Source organism: Diadema antillarum, unplaced genomic scaffold (assembly GCF_040938485.1).
Source record: "Diadema antillarum isolate AM-2024a unplaced genomic scaffold, OU_Dant_1.0 seq00000472_RagTag, whole genome shotgun sequence".
Classification (NCBI taxonomy): Eukaryota; Metazoa; Echinodermata; class Echinoidea; order Diadematoida; family Diadematidae; genus Diadema; species Diadema antillarum.
Window position 1 is genome coordinate 183,083 of NW_027271440.1, and position 20,358 is coordinate 203,440.

A 20,358-nucleotide genomic window follows, 5' to 3' on the forward strand; every position below is an offset into this window, starting at 1 on the left:
ATCAAAAATCCACAAAAGCTACAATATAGGCCTAACTGATAATTTATTATCATTATCATTGCACTGTATTTCGTCAAATTTGATCTGACATCGATGCCCTGTTTTATAAAGAGTTATGATTAATTATATAGTTGATTTCTATGATAAGTCTATGACAGCCTGTGTAGTAAGGAAATTAATAATCGATTTTATCTTTTGATTTGATTTGAAATACTATCTATCAAATCACTGTCCAAATTTCAATAGTCTAGGGTAAGAATGGAAATTTAAATGCACAATTGCATTTTATATTTTGCACCTATTTCTAAACTGAATAAACATCTAATAATCATCATGTTTTGATGTCAAAATGCCATGATGTCCCGCTGCTTTTGACCGATTTAATATCCATTACAGACTACAAGATTATACTTTAAAGGCAGACTGAAATATTTTGGTTTAAGATCACATTTTTCATGAAGATTAACAGGAACGAAACGTTTAGTGAGATTAGTTACTTTCAGGATCACCGCATCACCGCGTGCAATAAAATTGTACGGTATAGGTTGAAGGGTGATGAAAATTAGGTTCGTAGTACTTTATTTCTTTAATCATTTTTTGATTTATCTGGATAATAAAGCAATAATATCCCATCTAAGTTACATCACCCGACACGTATCGGATGACGTCCGTTATTCCAAAGGTTCCTCAATCAGAAATCGAAATAAGGTTCGTAATACTTTTTCCGAAGGTTCATTAGTATACGCATTTCTTCTTCTTCTTCTTCTTCTTCTTCTTCTTCTTCTCCTCCTCCTCCTCCTCCTCCTTCTTCTTTCTTCTTCTTCTTCTTCTTCTTCTTCTTCTTTTTCTTTCTTTCTTCTTCTTCTTCTTCTTCTTCTTTTTCTTTCTTTCTTCTTCTTCTTCTTCTTCTTCTTCTTCTTCATTTGGGGATTGACGAACTTTCGAAATAACGAATATTAGTTCATTTTGGAATTGGAGAACCCTCGGAAAAACGCCACAACTTTAATGTTTGGACCAGTTGAACCCTGTTTCATATTAATCAACGATTCACGTCAATAATAGGTATACAAAGAATTTGTGTATTTCGAAATAACGAAGTTTCGGAATAACGAACCTATTTAGTTTTTGGATTTTAGCTAGCCTTCGGAATAACGAACATCGTCCGATTCGGGTGGTATTATTTTGCAATCTAAGAGAAGATTACCGCTATAAAACTACCATCCAAAGAATTCCAAGGTTGACGGTTATTTCGCTTTGAAAGTCAAGTCAAATTGTGTGTGCCTGACGTGTGTGTGTATTTATGTATCAGGTAAATGGGAAAGTTGTTTCCGAGATCATTATTAAACTACACAGTGAGATATCATTAAGCAGGTTATATTGAATGACTGTTAAGTCATGAGATTTAACTGGTATAAACAGCTCTGATATTCAAGATAGTGGTGAAAGTTACGTTGCTGTTCAATTTTCAATCTTCCGATGCTTCATTTAATTGCGGACAATGTGCAAAACCATTCTGCTTGCAAAGACTAGTACCCCTTTTTATGAATGTGTTGACTGCTTATTTCAACCAAATACCTCAACGGATTTGAGTCGAACTCTCCCTTAAGACATACACCATTTGTTCCTCCATCATGCGTCTCGTCTTAGTTCCAGCTCGAATAACTTCACGCGTTAAACATCCTCGACCTCGTGTTTCAACACGGTCTAATACGTAATGGGCAACCTGCATAATATCTCCTCCCTGATAACTAGATAATCCCGAAAAGTGTATACTACGGTTACATTTTGTAATTCTTGCTCATTATTATACACTCAACACTACACTGCACTTCTTTACATAACATTAGTAAGCTGCTCTATCAAGCACTGTTTTCCCTTATGGTACACCACCTTATACACTAATTATATTATACACCGTAGAACCTATACACTAATCACTCATGACATGCAAGACATCAGGCTGTCAACCGGAGTTACGGGTTTCAGCGGCGGATCCGGCGCGGGGCGCACCGTCCGGGCGCGCCCCCCTCTTTATTATTATTATTACTTTAAACAAAACGAAAGAAATGCAAAGAAAAAACGGGGGGCAAGCGCCTCCCCTTTACGGAATTCCTGGATTCGCCCCTGGGTTTGGTTGCTTGCGTTTGATTTTACCATCAGTTGCGATGAGTCGTAAACGTATCCACAACAGACCTTACAACTGTCCTCATGGAAGAACGGATGACCGGGTCTGGAATTTCTGTTACACAAGAGATTGTTAGTTGTTGTTTTTTCTTTTATTGCAGCAAAGGTACAGCGATGAGATTCCTCCATACTATCCGATAGCTTTAAAACAGAATGTTCCCAGACATTATGTATAATATGCAGTGTTATATAGAAAATCATTTCCTTAAAGTCATTGTTCTATGGTAACATTATTGTAGATAAGCCTCTAGGCTCTGTCGATTTCTAGAATGAAGTCCATGAACTCATGAAATGATTGTACAATTTTCTTTATACTTTTACTGATGTGTTAATATTTTTTTTTTTTGCATTTCTTGAGTCGGAACTATAGGCTTGCGTCAATAACTACAACAGACATGACAGAAGAAAAGAAGAAAATGAAGAAAAATGAAAACTGACTGGATGTTCATCAAACTATCTATGATATTCAAGGAGCCTATAAAGGTGATGACAGGAATCAAAATTACAACCATCTTAACATAAAGAGAGACAGCCCTGTCTTGTTCAGTTTGAATTTAAGAAAGAAGAGTGAATTGAATTGAGCAAAATTGTGAAAATGGTTCATAATCTGCATGGGTAAAGTATATTGAGCGATATCAAATGTCAAAGTTTGATGTATGCAGCAATTATTATGCAGATTAGACGGGCTGATGATGTCATTGTCTCACAACCTTCACATTATTTCGTTTGTACGTGGACAATATCGTAAAATTAAATTTTGTCGATAATCACGATAACTTTGTAAATATCAACACATCTCCTGGAAAGCAAATCATCACTTTTCTAGAATATCTAGAGGGATGACAAATACACTTTCACGTTGTTCATGTAAAATAACTAAAGTTTTAAAAATCTGTGGGTCAAGCAAGTCAAGGCAAAAGAGACAAATTTAATGCGCTGACGTCATCACCTCAATTTGCATAACAGATTACAGTGCTTGCGACCGATGTCACTGCACGTTTCCTTGAATTTTGCCAACCTTTACAATTTTAGATACCATAATTCGTCTGATTTAAGTGAAGTTTGAAATGCTCCTTAGTTTGATTTTACTCTTGTAGCAAAATCTAATAGAAAATACATAGCGGATTAATAAAAGTTAGTCTGAAAAGACAGAGTAAAATTTTATGTGCACAATATAAAGAAAACTCGTGTAAATCGTTTAAAAACAAGAGAAGTTAGGAAATTGTGAAGATTTGCTGAATTATGTCAAACAATTCTTAAACAGTGTAAGAAATATGAATATGCAAATGAGTGAGCTAATAATGGCATCACCTCACAATATTCCATTGAACATGACAAAAACAACTTTGACTTGGATGAAAATCTAATTCCTCTGCTTTTGATAGTAAAAATAGTCAACGTTTTAATGGCTGAATAAACTTCAAGATAATAATCAGTTAGATGTATAGATAGGATTTGAGACAGGGGCATAACTGCGTTAAAAAAGCAAACGAAAATGTCCAGATTCTATGCACAAACTAAATGACAAGTTGTGAGGTGATGACGTCATCAGCTAGGCCTAATAACATTTTGTTTTAGAACTTTACAGTCCTGTGAAAATTAGCAAAACTATACAATTACCCTGAATTCCATAACTTTTACTTGATTGTATAATGAGATTTCACTGTCAGTGCTTGGAATAATCTTTCTTTTCAGACTAACTTATAACTGTACAACTGGAATTTCCCTTTTATTATGATTCTAATTATACGATAGGACAATATTGCAATCATCCACTAAGCTCAAACAAGATTGAAAAAAAAACCCAACACCAATACCTTAAAAATGATCCTTTTGGTACAGAGCAAAACCCTTTCGCCCAGATTTGATTGCTGGTATTCTTTATATTCAATAAGACTTAGTGTACCATATCTTCATCTTTTTTTTCTTTCTTTTTTTTTTACAAAATAGTTGAGATATGAGTGTAGAATTGCTTGTAGTCACCTATATCTTGTTGTTATTATTATAGCCCTTTATTTATGATAACAATAAGTGATTGCTAAACTCCTATTCTTGAAAGAGAGAAAAAAAGTACTTTTTTTTTTAGGAGGGCATAAACTGCTTCGGACATTACAACTCTAATATCCTACAGTAAAACATTTGCAAGTCCTATTGAGTTATAAAGTATTACGTTTGATGGAAACTGCAACCTTGTATAGTACATGTATATCAAAGAGAAGTTATGGATCCACACACTACCTATGGAATTTTAAAGCAAAACATAATTGGCATTTAGACTATGTTACTCAAATGGAAAGCGATGAGATGAACATAGTCATGTATCTAGAATTTAAAAGGAGCAGCATCAATGAGACAGAGAATATCGATGAAGCAAATACTTCCGAGTCAACACTACTTCTCGACTGAATCTAAAAGCAGAGATTTAGTAGCAAAACCAGACGTTTCCTGCCCCACATTTTTGTTTGATAGAATGATATTGATAACACTGAATAAATCCGGATTATTAACATATTGACACAACTCTTTTTACACGTTTCTAACTAAAGGCACTTAAAACCGTTAACACGGGTAGTTATCTTCTTATTAGTACTGTATTTTGTATGTACCGCCAATCTTATGTAATTGCACTCCCGAATGTGACTATCCTGTGGTCGTGGGCATGTAAACACACCCATCAAAATTCATCCTTCCCGTGGTGTTTTACTATATTTTCGAAGTTTTGTTAGCATTAGATCTCCTAGTCGTCTGCCTCTAATCATTGTAGATTATTCACACGAGAAACAGGGTGGGCATCAATCCATAATGCCTCGTAAAAAGCCTTTTAGTGGCAAGCAGAAGAAGAAACAGCTGCAAGAGAAGAGGGATCGCAAGCGGGTCGATGGCCATCACCGACCGGGTCACGGACCCCATGCAGGTAAGAGCGGCTCTCGCTGGTTGGTCCGTGTTGTCTACGTGCGATATCAATACATGACACACGATCTCGTGGAGGTCTATGGATCAGAGACTCTGGACAATCTAATCCAGGGGCCTTCTAAGGGACAGTGGGTTGTGGACAACGCTTGAATTTTTTTGACCGATTAAGAGATATCTTTTCCGAAAGAAAATATGAATTTGTCTCAGTAAAATTGATGAAATCTTTGTTATAGCATCTCTACCCAGGCCCAGCCAACTAACACACAGTTTCATTAATTACGGTAAATTTACCTGTTTGTTGTGTGGTAAAACAAAATTAAACTCTGTATTCCATGTGCTCATTGTGCTAAACTCTCAGCTCCCTCTTACCCAAGAAAGGAGTGGACTGTTGTTGTCATAAAATTAATTGCTTGCCTATAAATTCCTACAAAATACAATGTCAATGATACACTGGTTTTATGAGTAAATCTTTTGATACTGGTACTCTTTTTTTTGGGGGGGGGGGAAGATAAGTGCTAAGTGCCAGTGCTATGCAATATTTATGATAATTTCTAAGAGCAGGACCTAGGGATCTACATAGAAAATAACCTGAAATGGGATAAACAGACCCAACACTCCGTCAATAAGGGTACAAGGGCTTTAAACTTCATAAGAAGGAATTTCCATCACTGCTCCAAAGCAGTTAAAGAACGACTTTATCACACCTTAGTAAGACCCCATCTTGAGTACGCATCCATAGCATGGCACCCCGGCACCGCCAAGAACACCAAATCACTTGAAATGGTACAGAGGCGTGCAGCCCGTTTCATAACAGGAACCTACTCCAGAGAGTCTAGTGTCACTAACATGATGACCACACTCGGCTGGATCCCCCTGGAGGACAGAAGACAACATCTACGCCTCATCAGCTTTTACAAGCTCATCCATGGTGAACTTGACCTAGATCTCCACAAATACGCCTCAAAGAAAGTAACCAGGCTACGGCGGACACACGACAAGCAGTATGACCCCGTATCGACCTTCATCTCCACAAGCCAGCTAGCACACTCATTCTTCCCAGATGTAATTTCCCTCTGGAACAACCTCCCAAAAGAAATGATATTATCCAAGAGCACAGAAGTCTTCAAAACCAAACTAAAAAAGTCAAAGCTCTCATAAAACAAAAGAAACTTGTGCTACCACTCTCGTCAGCCCTGAGTTACCCTTCCTAGCGGAGGTCTTCGGGGATAACTACTACAAGGTACAAGGATTGGTATTAACATGCTACTCTGTCTTTAATCATATACAGCAATGTCCCACAGATCACGGCAGCAATCCCAAGAACTCCTGAGTAGTGAAGACATGAACTCTACATCGGAGGGAGAGATGCCAGAGGTCAACGCCCTCAACCAGCAACCCACCAACCCTGCCAAAGTTCACGACAAGCAGTACGACCCTAACAGGTCAGCTGGGCATTATCCATACCTTAATTTACAGAAAACTTGTCTAGTGACACAAACAACATCGTTTGAGTTGATTTGATTTGAATTTGTTTCTAGTGAAAGAAAGAAACGAATACAACTGAATTGCAATGATTGTTACAGTACAATGACATTTTGTTTTTGGGTGAAGTTTCTGTAGATGATGAAGCCTGCCTAACATTACCAAGGTGGCTCATTGTTGCTGGTAAGATTGCCTTTTTGAAGTATCAGTGTGTGCAATTGCTGACATTAAACACCATTCCATGCAGTTATGCATCCCAAATCACCAGACTAGTAGTACTGCTTAAGCTGTTATGATGTCAATTAATTTTAGTTGGAAAGCATCCAAGCAATGTCTTTTATGTGAGAACTGCAATGGCAAGTGAAAAATATATCAAACAACCCCTCAAGCCATGGTTGAATTTACGAAGTCTGCAGAAAATCAAAAATATTGTAAATTTACGAAAATCTACCCATGTGAGAGAATAATGGCTCTGGTAATCTTGCAGTAAGTGCCACCAACTATAGGTATTGGATATGGGCAATTCCATGAGAAATGTTCACTTTGGTGAAAAAATGAAGTTTTGAGTTTCACTTAAGTTCTCAAATATTCTAAGAAAGTAACATATATATTTTCATTTTTCACTAGTCGCATCTTTGTCATTGCAAAATTTTGTATTTTTCTCAGTCAATGAAAATACTGTATGATGTGTTGCAATGACGCAAAAATTTGGCTATTTTTAAAGAGTTTAGTGTTCTTGTCTCTAAAGAAGGCCAGATATGTCCTAGAGGCCTTGCTCAGCTTTTAAATTATAGTCCAGTGTATATATCAACGGAAAATCACAACCAACTCCCTTAGCATTAATCAGTTTTTGACCCATTGATCCTCAAAGTTGTGTGATTTCTATAACATTTGAAGCGTCATGTCTGTTACGTTTTTCACTATAAGTTTTCATAGCCAAGAGGAAATTAGTGTAAAGTTGCTGTAAATTCATTTTCTATGTTAGGATTGAATCCCCTTGCATGTGTGAAAACCACTTTTCTATACCACTTCTAGTTTTCCTGTAAATGGCGTAACGGACATGACACTTTGCGTAACGGACATGACACCTCATATTAGACAAGTGGCAAAAATAAGACTGTGGCCCAGTGAAACAGGGTGGTGATTAGTTTTAATTGCTTGAGGATAGTAGGACATTTCTATACTTCAGTAAATGATTAAGTCCGCACATCACTCAATAAAACAAAAACAAGCAGACTTTGCTTTCTGCCACTGGAAGACTGTTGATTTTAGATGGTCTTGCTACCCTGTTACACCGGTTTGATCCATTCCCACCTCTTGTAATCCTGACTGATAAACAGCAGCTGTCATTCTAAGGAGTATTTAGACAATGGAGTTTTCATTGTTGGCCTTCCCTTCAATACTTAAAATAAGCACTTTCTACATATAAGTACATTGTAGACCACATTTAACACATATCCACCATGGAGTCAACACAACAGCCAGGAACTCCTGCACAAATGGATCCTCGTGCATCCAATGAACATGATCACTGATGATACATCAACAAAGAATCCAAATGTCACCAGCATCAATGTCTTCAATGATGGTGTTGCCTCGTAATCAAAAAAAAAAAGAAGTTTGTGCTGCATCCATACATCAACTCTCTCATCTCTATGACTATATAAATCCACACCTTCAGTGGCACATTAATGAGATATCACTTGCCAAGAGGGCTGAGAATGGAATTGTTTGCTTTATTAAGCGTGTTGACAGTACATGTAGCTCTATCATCAGAGAAAGTCGGTCTGAATGCTGGCTATCCATTTCATCAATACAACTAAACTATATGTACCTCTATGCCAAGGGATATACTGGTATATATGACAGCGCACAGCATCGTACAAAAAGCACAATTTTGAGATGCTATGAGAAGATGTGTATCCACTGAAAGGTACACTGTATAATCATTTAGTTGGTACGGAAAGCATCCAGTATTTCAAAAGTCCTAACCTCACAAGCTGGTGAGAATAATGTAACCAGTACACCACTCTGGCAAGCCTTAAGAAGTGCCTAAGCAAGCAATAAGTTGATTATACAATTTGAACGAGTTGAATTTGCCATGAAGAAAACAAGAAATACTTTGTTGCCCAGGTGACCACTCTACATGGAAATGGATTATATGTTGTGAAAATTCTCAGAAAAAAATAGGGGCTTGATCATTCACTTCTAGCAAAGAAAAGAAAGCATTTGTTGACAATGATAAAGTACTGGTACTAGCAGTGGAATTTTTACAATAGTCTATCCAAGATTGGATAACAGAGGATGATTCTACTCCAAGGATGACATTAATGCCAAATGAAAGAACTTTGCAGAAATGAAATTTTCATACCTTATTTCTTTCAGATGATAACACTAATTTGATAATGGTACCAAACAGTTTGTGGTCCTGTTTCATTGCATAAAAGTTGATGCAATCCTGAGTGCATTTTAATGATGTTGTATTCAAACTTTTTATTTCATACAGATTTGGTTCGTTCTGTTTTCTTTGCCTATCCGCAGATATGGAGACATGGTCTTCTGTGTTGTACATGTATGCCATTGTGGTACTCTGGGCATTGTACTCCACTGTGCTTTAGAGTAGCTGTTAGATCACTGAAACCTGCAATAAAAGGACTTTTTGATGTTTTGTTCAAGAACATAATGTAGTTAGCAGTGTGCAGTTATTTTAATCTTTTTATTTTGGAACAAAGAAGTGAAAATATGGTTCACCTTACAAGGGTGTCATGTCCGTTATACATGACTAGTGTATAATACTAAGTATCAAATATTAGGCCACTAAGAGAAAAATAACCATAGTATAAGATAGTAATATGTCCTATTTTGCTATGGTGGGTGGTAGTAACTGGAAATTTGTCACTAATTGTAGCTAGCTGGTGCAGGAGCGAATTTGTTTTATATTTCTTTGTTTTGTAAATATATACAAAGACTAACCCCCCTAAAATGATATAAATATAAGAAATATTACATGATTGCAGTTATGATGTGTGTCCCTATGTTCTAACCTTACTATGCAAACAATTGAATATCTGCTATACCTTGTAATAAAAAAATTCTCTTAGCTTAAAAAAGGTGGACAAAACTGTCATGTCCGTTACACTCGAAGTGTCATGTCCGTTACGCAATATTTTAAACTATCAAAAAAGAATGAACAGTAAAACTACTCTAAATTAGGACTTTATGAGTAAAGCATGACCTAAAGGTTTAATCAAGACCAAAACCAGCTTCACCTTATCCAAAAATTCACAGGAATTTTCATAATGGTAAGTAGATCAAAATGCCTTGTCCATTTAGTGTCATGTCCGTTACGCTCGCTAAAAATGCAATTTCTCAACAACCACTTGATAAATTTCCATGAAATTTTCTGTGTACATTACATATACTTAAATGTGTCTGATAAACTCAATTAGAATCTTTTGGAGACTCCCAATTTCATTGTGTGATGGTTTGAATCACAAAAAAGTGGTCTGAATGTCATGTCCGTTACGCTGGAATTGACCATATAAACAAATTTGAGCAGTTAAAGACTTTTAAACTTTGCAACTGAAGCAATGGTATTCATCTCAGTTCATGTATGAACAATAAAGAGCTAAAATGAAAGAATAATTTTTGTACTTGCCCCTAATAACCTTGAGAAACATTAGCAATGATTTGTAGAAATCATCATAGAAAGATACAGCAGAGAACCAACAGAAATTTGGTGTCCGGGACTGAATGTTTTTTGAAAATGTTAAATCTATAATCAATGTAAGACCCAGAGATCACAAAATTACATCTACAATGATTCCATGATATGCATACATATACTATGTGTCCCACAGTGTACTTTACTATGATCTCTAACTGGCACTAGATAATATGGCTACATTTTTATCTACATGTAATGCTAATGCTACCTGATGCTCTCACACCCAACTTTACTCTGTTACCTGATCTGTGCGTACATCCAACTTGGCACTGTTACCATTTAAGTGTGACCACCATTTCCTGAGTCTGCTTGCCAATTGTCTCTTCCTCTCTCAGGTTCCAGCTTCATTTTCAGAAGGAGTCAAAGGTTGAGTTGGCTCAGCGTAAGAAGCAGGCCATGATGCCGTATGAACCTTTGCCAGAGGTGGGTGATGGGACTAGGGCTTTTACCTCCAGTCATGTGTGCACATATCAGTAATTTTTACTTCTAGAAACCACCTATGGCAAATCAAAGATCTCATATTACATAAAATTTTCTCTGTGCTTCTCAGAAAGCTCGTGGAGTGCTATGTAAGGAAACAACAAAGCAATCAAGCTCGATATGACCATGAATTTGATGAGTTAAAAACTCATCATCTCAAAAATGCTACTTCAGTTTGAATTATGTTTGTCATGATTATTATTTTGAAATGTGCAGTAGAGTATATTGATACAGTAGTTGCACAATACAAATGTTCTTTCTAATTTTTGTTATTACCGAACTATTTGAAAAATACATTCAAATTATTCAGGACAAATTTTGTTAGAGGTCAAGTGCAAAATCAGATATTGTATTACCCCAAAGGTTACACTAAAGTCATATCTCTCTGTCTTCCTCCACCACACGGCCATTCTGTCCTGTCAGACTGCTCTGGAAGTGGACCTAGATGACATCTACCAGCCGGGCTCAGTCCTTGACATGCCAAAGAGACCACCATGGGACTACAACCTCAGCAAGGAGAAACTAGAGCAGCGAGAAGAACAGGGATTTCGCAGCTACCTCCAGAATATATATGAGAAGTTCCCCTCCAGGCAACTCAGCTACTTTGAAATCAACCTCGAGGTAAAGGCAGTGACGAAGGTTCCCTGTCACCCAGTCTTCCTCGTCCATGTCAGAATGTTGTCCTGGTGTCGTAGGATTTGACACCCTGAGGATTTTATCATTAAATTCTGAGCTCTTGTATGGTTCATGGTGTCATGCTGGGCTGGGTGGCATAATTTGCCGGTTTGTTTTCTGCCACTGCTAGTGGAAAGGAGTGCAATCTGTAGATTACCATTTATCTGTGCTAGGCAAAAGAAATTCTCAACAGCTTTGTGAACTTGATCTTCTGCATGTTTTGTATGAGTTACTTCAACTCATAAGTGATATCTCCTCACTCTTTATGTGTTTCTATATAAATATTTGATTTTAACCCCAGATTACCTATTCTTGTCACTCTTGTTATTCAAAAGCCTAATTGTTTGATACAAATCATTCTTGTACATGATGAACATGTTTTGCAATCTTCCCGTCTCATGCAGACGTGGAGACAACTCTGGCGAGTTCTGGAGATGTCGGACATCGTTCTTCTCATTGCTGACATCCGGCACCCAGCCCTGCATTTTCCCCCAGCTCTGTATGACTACGTCACCAGGGATCTCAAGAAACAGCTGATCCTGGTTCTGAACAAAATTGACCTTGCCCCGCCCTCACTTGTGGTGGCTTGGAGGTCGTACTTCAAGGAGAAGTTTCCCCAGCTTCTGGTCATCTGCTTCACCTCTTTCCCAAAGGAGCTAGAAACCAGTGATAGTGTCTCAGGTAATTACCTGTAACTGCAAACTTAAGACCTCCTTCCATGTACAACATTAGTGTATAATGCTATTCAAAATATGACAGCAATTGTATGGTCCAGCCCTTCGACTACATTACAATATGTTACTTTATATACCTCATTTAATGAAATCCTCGATTGTGATTGGGTGAAATTGGGGGGGGGGGGAGGGGGGGGATGAATTTAACAATTTCCGTAAGTCCTGTAGTACCCAAACCACCACATAGTACTAAATCACCCTCTGTTGGTTTGTACCAGTACACATCATATGTATATATGCATGTCCAATGCAATGGCAATGCAAGCATTTTGGGCAGCGCAGATGTGTGAATTGACTAGCACGATCACAATCAACCAAATTAAAATTCTATTTGATTCTATTATATGTAAACAATATGAACTGCTTTTACTTAGGGCATGGTTGATATTATTGCCCCTCGGGATCTCAACTCCGCACTATGACCCTTGGAGCAAGCACCTTGAGTCATAGCATCATAGCATGGAGTTGAGATCCCTCAGGGCAATAATATATCAACAATGCCCCGAAAAGCAGTCCATATATTATGTATACCACAATGGAGATGCCCAACGTGATATATCTGAATTGGGCAAGCCTTCCCATCGCGTGGTATCCCAATGCTATCGGGTCTTTAAAGGCAAAGTTGACTGCAGACTTTACCTTTCCTTAAGGCCACCGCACACTACACGATCAGACTGGTCTTAAAGTCTTAAGCCAAGCTGGGTCTTAAGACCAGTCGTATGACCGGACACCGCACACTATACGACCGAACCTTACGAGTAGGCTTACGACTGTAAAGCGTGTGCAGTGCGCACTGCGTGCGCTTGCATTTTACTGCATTGTGAATGGCTGAAAGCCTACGACCGGTCATAGAAATTCAACATGTCAAATCTCTACGACTGGCACTAAGACGACTAGAAAATAGCAAGACCGTGACGTCACACGTCTAGTCTTAAGGTCTTAAGACCAGTGAATCGGGGCAAAATCGTGTAGTGTGTGGCGGGCTTTATTCTTATCTCTCATGTCCTTGAAGACGTCTCAAAGCCCAGCTTACTTTTAACATGTGTCTTCAGTACTGATATTTTCATTTACTTTTTATAGTGAAACTTTACAAAATCTATCGGAGAACTTTTGCTTTCACAATTGTAGGGCAACATTAATGCACTTTTCATTTCAGCCACGCAAACATTGAAGTCTTATATATTTTGGAATGGATATTCCTTGGCAGGTTTCAAGCGGAGAAAGCGAGGAACGTACACAGCGGTTGGACCGATGCAGCTTTACAAGGCTTGTGAAGCATCTTGCCAAGGGAAGGGTAAGTTACTAGGGTTAGGATTTATGACTGGTGTTAGAGTTTACGAACTGGTCATCATAAAACAAAGGTCTGAGGTCATAGTCATATGCACCTCAAAACGAACATAAAGTCGCACACACTGATTTTGCGTGAGGACTGAAAATAAGTGAAATGGGTCAACCTAGCCGAACTTGACTTTTTCATATTTTTTGAAAGAGCGGGTCTTCTTTTACATTATCCTAAACTTTGGTATCATAAAACGGGTAGGAAAGCGTGTTTTTTTTAGCAGTTTATCTCGAACATTTTTGGTAGAATAGTGTGAATAGGTGTGTCTTTAGAATTCCTTTTGTCATTTCTGAAAAACCTTGTCCACACTCTTCACTTTTAACTCTTATAACTTTTGAAAAGATAGTGCTACTGCTTTAAAAGTTGGCATTAATTATGGACAGAATGTGTTAATGAGACATTCTTAATTTCAGTTCAATCTGATAATCCTTTCATTGTGGTTACTCTGGTGGTTTCCTTCCTGTTTTTTGTCCCATTCATCGCACAGCCAGCACAGTTTGGTAAAGATTAAGCGCTTGAATAGACACTGTACTTCAGAGCCTCTTTTCTCAGTTCACACTTTTCCTGAGTTTGTGCTTTCTTTCCAATATTTAGATAGGTTAGGAGAGTCCATTTGATATGAGTTATACATCATTTTAAAGCTTAAAGTCTGCTCTTTCAGAATATGGTCTTAAATAAAAATTCATGTCTGGCGACTTTTTGTTTGTTTTGAGGTGCAGGGTCACATATGTGCATGGACATTGCAGAAGACGGCAGTCTTGAGTCTTGCTGAAATAATTCCTATAGCAGCTGCAACACAGCTCGACTGGGATGTTATTTGAAGAAATCTCTTCAACCATTTCATGACTTCTCAATTAAAGAATTTAGAAGTGATAATAATAATAATAATGATAATTGTTTTGGATATAAACTCCAAATTTTATTTTCCAAAAATGGAAATTCTTTTTGCCCAATTGATCGTGCTCCCAGCAGCCACTGAGCAGCGCCAGATCGACGTTGCTCTAACCTTTTCAACTGTTGAACGGCAAACAGGGTAGCAGCAACTCTCATCTTTTAACGTCTTTTGGTATGACGCGGCCAGGATTCTAACCCACGACCTCCCGATTGTGAGGCAGCCGCTCTACTTACTGAGCCAACACATCGGTTGGCTCAGTTGATGGTATTCTGTAAAACTTCCAGGATGAAAAATGAGCATGAAAAAGGTTTTAGTTATCAATTCAACCTGTGTAACCAGATGAGCTGATTCCAAAGTTTTCTATGCATTCGATGTACGTAGGGACCATCTCTCCAGTGTCTCTCATCAAGAATAGAACTTATTGTGCTGTTACTCATTTGATACTTCACCAGTAAAATTCATCTGATAGTTATTTGACATGTACTTGTATATTCTGTGACATAGTGACATATTCTTAAAATGCCTATATCTCTCACTTCTCAGTGTCTAATGATGAGAAAATTTAAGCATTTACACAAATTAGGAAGGGAAGATCAATCTCAAAGGGTTTTTAGTATTTTTTTTTTCTGATTACTCCACATTTTTGACAGTTGACCTCACCAGTTGGAAAGAGAAGATTGAGGCTGAGATGCGTGGTGAGGAGGGCTTGGCCTCGCAGGTTGTGGATTCAAATCCCAGTGAAGCGATGCACTACGTCGAGCATGAAGCCTTCAAGGACGGCATCTTGACAATAGGCTGTGTTGGTGAGTGACAAAGGGCTTCTCCAAGAATTATCCTCAAGTACACATATCTTTGATATCCTTTAATCTTTGTTCCCCGAGTTTAGTTTCACTAGCTGTGAACATTGCACTGTGATGTTAATTTAAAACCTAACATACTAGTAGTCCTTATAAAGACCGTCAACATGTCTTACATATATGTATGATCTTCTCAGTCAAGCAAATTCATCTCAATATTTCTCTGCTTAAGAAACACATCTATTAGCAAAGTTTAGGTGGGGGGGGGGGGAAGGAGTTATGGTGATATGGAAATGTACTTGTTAAAATTGATATACTAATGCCATTATTTAAGAGAGATGTGACTTACGTTTCAGTTGTTTTGGATATTGAAGTAGTATGAGAATACCTGTATGCAATGACATCCTTAATGTCATTTCTCAATCACGCTCAGTAGAGAAAAAGGAAAGAAAGAAAAGTTTTGCTCTTATTGCCATAGGTCACCCCAATGTAGGCAAGTCATCCCTCATGAATGGTCTGTGTGGTCACAAGGTGGTCAGTGCCTCCAGAACCCCTGGACACACAAAACACTTTCAGACCATATTCCTCACACCGACGGTCAAGCTGTGTGACTCACCTGGTCTGGTGTTTCCCTCCCTGGTGGACAAACAACTTCAGGTATTGAAAGACTTTAATTTCTTGGAGTGGAACATTTGTTTGACTTGTCAGGAGGATAATGAGCATGAAGTCCTTGGAAAATGTTGATGGTTACAGGCCTCGAAATAGGATTTTGGAGGGGCAAGGCCATTTAGAAAAGGGCACTTTTTCCAAGAGGCCAGCCATTAAAGGGCACTTAGGTCAGTCAGAGGGGCACCAAGGCCACATTGGAAAGGGCATGTTGGGTGTAGACTGTTTATACGTGATGTGAATGCCCCATAGAGTTGTGTGCTATCGATCGACACCGTGCTGCTACACTCCAGCAGCGCACGCACGCATAAGATCTCTCCACAGCAGACGACGTTAGGCAGTAGGCCATACGCAATACGATGTAGGTTCTGTAATACAGTACGTTCTTAACGCATACGCCACACTCGTTTTGGAGCACTTCTGGCGCCATTTTGCTGTGAGCATGCGGGCATGAATGCAGAGCGAGAGAGATGGCAATGCTCGCAGCCGTCTGACAGGCCTGGCATTTTTTAGCATGGCTTGCGACCACTTGCTCCAGCCCGCCACTGCCTAGCTTAGTAACTCTATGGCCGCGCTGCGCTGCGGAGGCAGTTTGTCGGGACAGTAAAAGCCGGTCGGGCGTACATGTACGTACATGTCGTCTCGTATCTCGGAAAGATAGTTTGAATCAGATATATCGGGACGCGAGTGAACTGAAGGTATGATATTTGAGATGAGGAAAGTTGTTCAAGCTTATTAAAGTGTAGACTTTGAGAAAGGGCATATCATACGTCATAAATAGTAACTTTCATTCTAAAAGGGCACCACAGCCACAAGAAAAAGGGCATATTTTTTTTGGCCGTAACTTTGATCAAGGAAAAGAAAGCACTGCGGCCAACGAGAGGGGCACCGACGGCCATGGCCGTCGGTGGCCGTCGCTTAATTCGATGCCTGTGGTTACAATGATGGCGATGAAAATGATGATGATGATGATGATGACAGTAATGATAGTGATAATTGTAAATGATATTGATAATGCAGATATGATAACAAAGATGAAATGAAGTGATGGATACTGTCATGGAGAAATGTTTTTTCTTGTCAATTTGAAGAACTACTTTGTGTAATAACTCGATAATTTCGTGAATATACCTTGACATATTACATTTTGTCTCTAGCCTCTCTAATGATGTGCATGCTGATTGGCAGAAATATCCCAAATTGTTGTCACTTCATAGAGATTAGCTAATTACGTTGAAGAGCCGGAGAATACGTTTTCAAAGAAGCAGGATTTATAGGACACATTTTGCAATGTTTTGTTACTACCAGATTCTGTCAGGCATCTACCCTGTAGCCCAAGTCCAAGAACCCTACACAGCCATTGGCTACCTGGCCCAGAGGATACCCCTCACCCAGATCCTGAGGATAAAACACCCTGACGCTGGCGGCTCACCAGAGGGCGCTTCAGGATCTCAGTGGTCAGCGTATGATGTGTGTGAAGGTTAGTTTCACGAGGAAATGACAACCTGTAGAATTTTTTGTGAGCTGGGCTTACGAGGGTGTGGTTCTTTCATAGACATTATAAATCCAACACCAAGATGGGGTTAGTTTAGATTAGTAGATTAAACAAGGAGTTGATATCAGTTCCCTGTCGAAGTTGAATAGTTTTTCATTAATGATTTTTGTTGATAAGTATTTTGTGTCTTGGCTCTTTTCTGTCTTCTCGTTTTTGTTTGTTTGTTTGTTTGTTTGTTTGTTTTTTGGCAGGCCCTGAATAGTTTAAGCCATGTTCACTCTTTGCATTTAATTGACAGAGAAATCAAGTTCATATTCCTATTGAGTTGACCAGTTGTCTAATGAATGTAACTTTATGCAGTACTTATTTCATAGGATTCAATCACTGTTGAGAGTTAGGGTTCATTAGAGCGTTATACTTCATATTCCATCTTTGTTTCCGTGTTTGTCTCATTGGGGATCCCGTTGTGTTCCCAGCCTGGGCCGAGAAGCGTGGATTCTTGACCGCCAAGGCCGCTCGTAAGGACGTTTACCGGGCAGCAAACCACCTCCTGCGCATGGCTGTAGATGGAAGACTGTGTCTGTGTATGAGGCCACCAAGCTACACGGGTCAGAAAGGTATGCTGAGTGGGTGGAACTTTGGCTCAAAGAAGTAGTGGATGAAATAGACATTGTCAACATGGTTGATCCTTTGTGTGCCTTGGTTGTTGACTGGCACAGTAGGCCCCAAAGCATTGTATGCAATGCCAAAAGAAAGGGTTTCCGTAAAATGTATAAACCATTCCCTCTTTTATGCATTTGATACTATTCAAGACAAAGACTGTAAGTGTAGTGTTCAAGATCTTTGTTTGAATGTTGTGGTCCACATCTGAACCAGGCGCGCAATTCCATGCAACGTGCCATTCTGGTAATGCATTGACTGTAATAAATGCAGGAAAATCACTTGTTCCCAGGGACAGGGGATGAATATTGTACACAAAAAAAAAGTAAGAATAAAAACATGGAATAATGTGTCAAATATAAAGGGACTATGTTCATGAACAGTTAGGTTTAAAACATCCTGTCCACACTGCATTAGTTTATGTGTGGCAGAGCTCAGTTTCTTTAACTTTCATTATCTCATGTTGTCTGGTTTGTCTCTTTTTTAATCTCCTGGCAGAGTTCTGGGAGCAGCACCCAGAGACACAAGAGATCGGTCGTCTCCAGGACCAGCATCGTCGTGTCCGGGAGGACGAGGCGGAGGATGAGCGCGACGACGATCTCTCAGACCAGTTTACCAGCAGCGAGGAGGAGAGTGATGCTGATGTGGAGAGCAATGATGTCGACAGGGAGTCCGACGTCAGGAGAGGCGGTAGGAAGAAGAAGGGACATCGGAGTGATGGAGAGGACCGGTCCTCCGGCACCGGTCTCCTCGCAACAAGTAACAAATTTGACATGCTGGTGGATTCGTGATGGTTCTCTGTATTTCTTTTGTTTTCTGTTTTCACTTTCTGTGTGGGAGTGGGATCCTCGTTGGAAGACATTGTGAAGAGAATGATAGAAATGGGGGTTAGAATTTGAGTTTGAAATGGAAAGTCGTTGAGAAGCATATGACTTGGGAGTCTATAGAAGGAAAAGGATGAAGGAAAATATGAAAGAATGGCATTTGAGGAGTGGGATAGGGTGTAAAGTGAGAAAATGTGAAGAAAAGAATGAAAAAAGAAAGGTTTATGGTGGTATGAAAGCATGATAGTTTTCCTCTTTTGGAGTAGGAAATAAAGAAAAAGGAGGAATGAACAGCATTAGTATGATTGATGACTTGTTTGTCAGCATTCAGCTAGAAATGAGTATAGATAACAGGTGAGGCTGTATAAGTGTGCTTAAACCACATAATTTCTTCATCAACCATACCTTATGGATGATAAAAGCATTACACACAGACACCCAACACACACATCAACAGATGCAATATAGAGATAGATGCTCACTCTAACTGTTGGGTTTTTTTTTCTGTGTGGTCATAAGGCCTTGTTTGCGAAAGGTTAGGGAGATGGAATTTATGTCAAGATGACAGGAATTAGAAAGGAATTGATTCTGAAAGAAGTTTTTTTCATCGTCTTTGATAGCTGTTGCGCAAGATGATTTTCAAAAGTTGATATGAAGTCAGCTCTGCTCAGCTATGGTTGGATTTATAATGATGTGGTGTGAGCCTAAACGTGAATGGCGTGATTGAATCCAACGATTTATCAATGCAAAATTTGACAAGGTGAGAAATGAAATGACTTGTACCTTAATCATGAAAAGTAGTTGATGGAAAAAAGGTGGCTGTCTTGAAAAAAGGATGTAATGTCTTGTGCTTGTGAAAAACCAAAGCAGTATTTATCTCTTTAGCCCAAGTTCTGTATGCCTTTATTGATGTTTAAAGTCAAACTCACAATTTCTACTACAGTAAGTTTGTTTTATTTCTTGTCTTGCCTGAAATGTGTTTTCTTTATGTGTCTTTGATGTACTGTCATATCAGAGAAGAAGATAAGCGTTCTCAATCAATGCATTAGCAGTAGGATAGAACAGATATGTCGCATGATTTCTTGTGTCTATGGTGAATTCTTGCCTGAGTATGTTCATAGTCTCTTGTTCTTTGCAGGCTTTTACTTTGTTTTCCATATGTCTTCCACTGATTGTACATACATAACCAGCATGTCATGTGATTTACTGCCAATGCCTCAAAAAGTGTCTTAGTGCATAGCAGTGCATGAGTCATACAGAATTTATTGATACTACTGGATTTTCCTCGTCATCAAAGGCATATCAGATGCAGAAAATGATACTGTTGTGCAAAAAAAAAACATATATATAAATTTCAAATTTTATAGCAGCGAACATATTGTGCCAAAAAGAATATAGGCTTGCCTTTTCACAGTGGGGCTTTGTAAGTCTCAAAAGATCTTTTCATATTTTTTTTTTCTCCTTGAGGGAAAAATGCGAGGGAAACA

General features: G+C 38.7%; 1 protein-coding gene across 1 annotated transcript; it reads left to right on the forward strand.

The window, feature by feature from the left end:
* The first annotated feature begins 4,986 nt into the window (after positions 1-4,986).
* LOC139733339 (guanine nucleotide-binding protein-like 1) lies at positions 4,987-19,714 on the forward strand. Its single transcript, XM_071644176.1, has 11 exons — positions 4,987-5,098; positions 6,386-6,539; positions 10,642-10,729; positions 11,210-11,407; positions 11,866-12,142; positions 13,403-13,489; positions 15,080-15,232; positions 15,705-15,883; positions 17,201-17,372; positions 17,864-18,004; positions 18,546-19,714. The coding sequence occupies exons 1-11, from the start codon at positions 4,987-4,989 to the stop codon at positions 18,836-18,838; spliced, it is 1,854 nt and encodes a 617-aa protein (XP_071500277.1). The 3' UTR covers positions 18,839-19,714.
* Positions 19,715-20,358: the final 644 nt, after the last annotated feature.

What these genes read in the sequence shown, in the direction of transcription:
- LOC139733339 (XM_071644176.1), top strand. Translation starts at nt 4,987, where the DNA reads ATGCCTCGTAAAAAGCCTTTTAGTGGCAAGCAGAAGAAGAAACAGCTG. An exon ending in GGGTCACGGACCCCATGCAG is followed by an intron (nt 5,099 to 6,385) that starts GTAAGAGCGGCT and finishes AATCATATACAG; the next exon opens with CAATGTCCCACAGATCACGG. An exon ending in CGTATGAACCTTTGCCAGAG is followed by an intron (nt 10,730 to 11,209) that starts GTGGGTGATGGG and finishes CTGTCCTGTCAG; the next exon opens with ACTGCTCTGGAAGTGGACCT.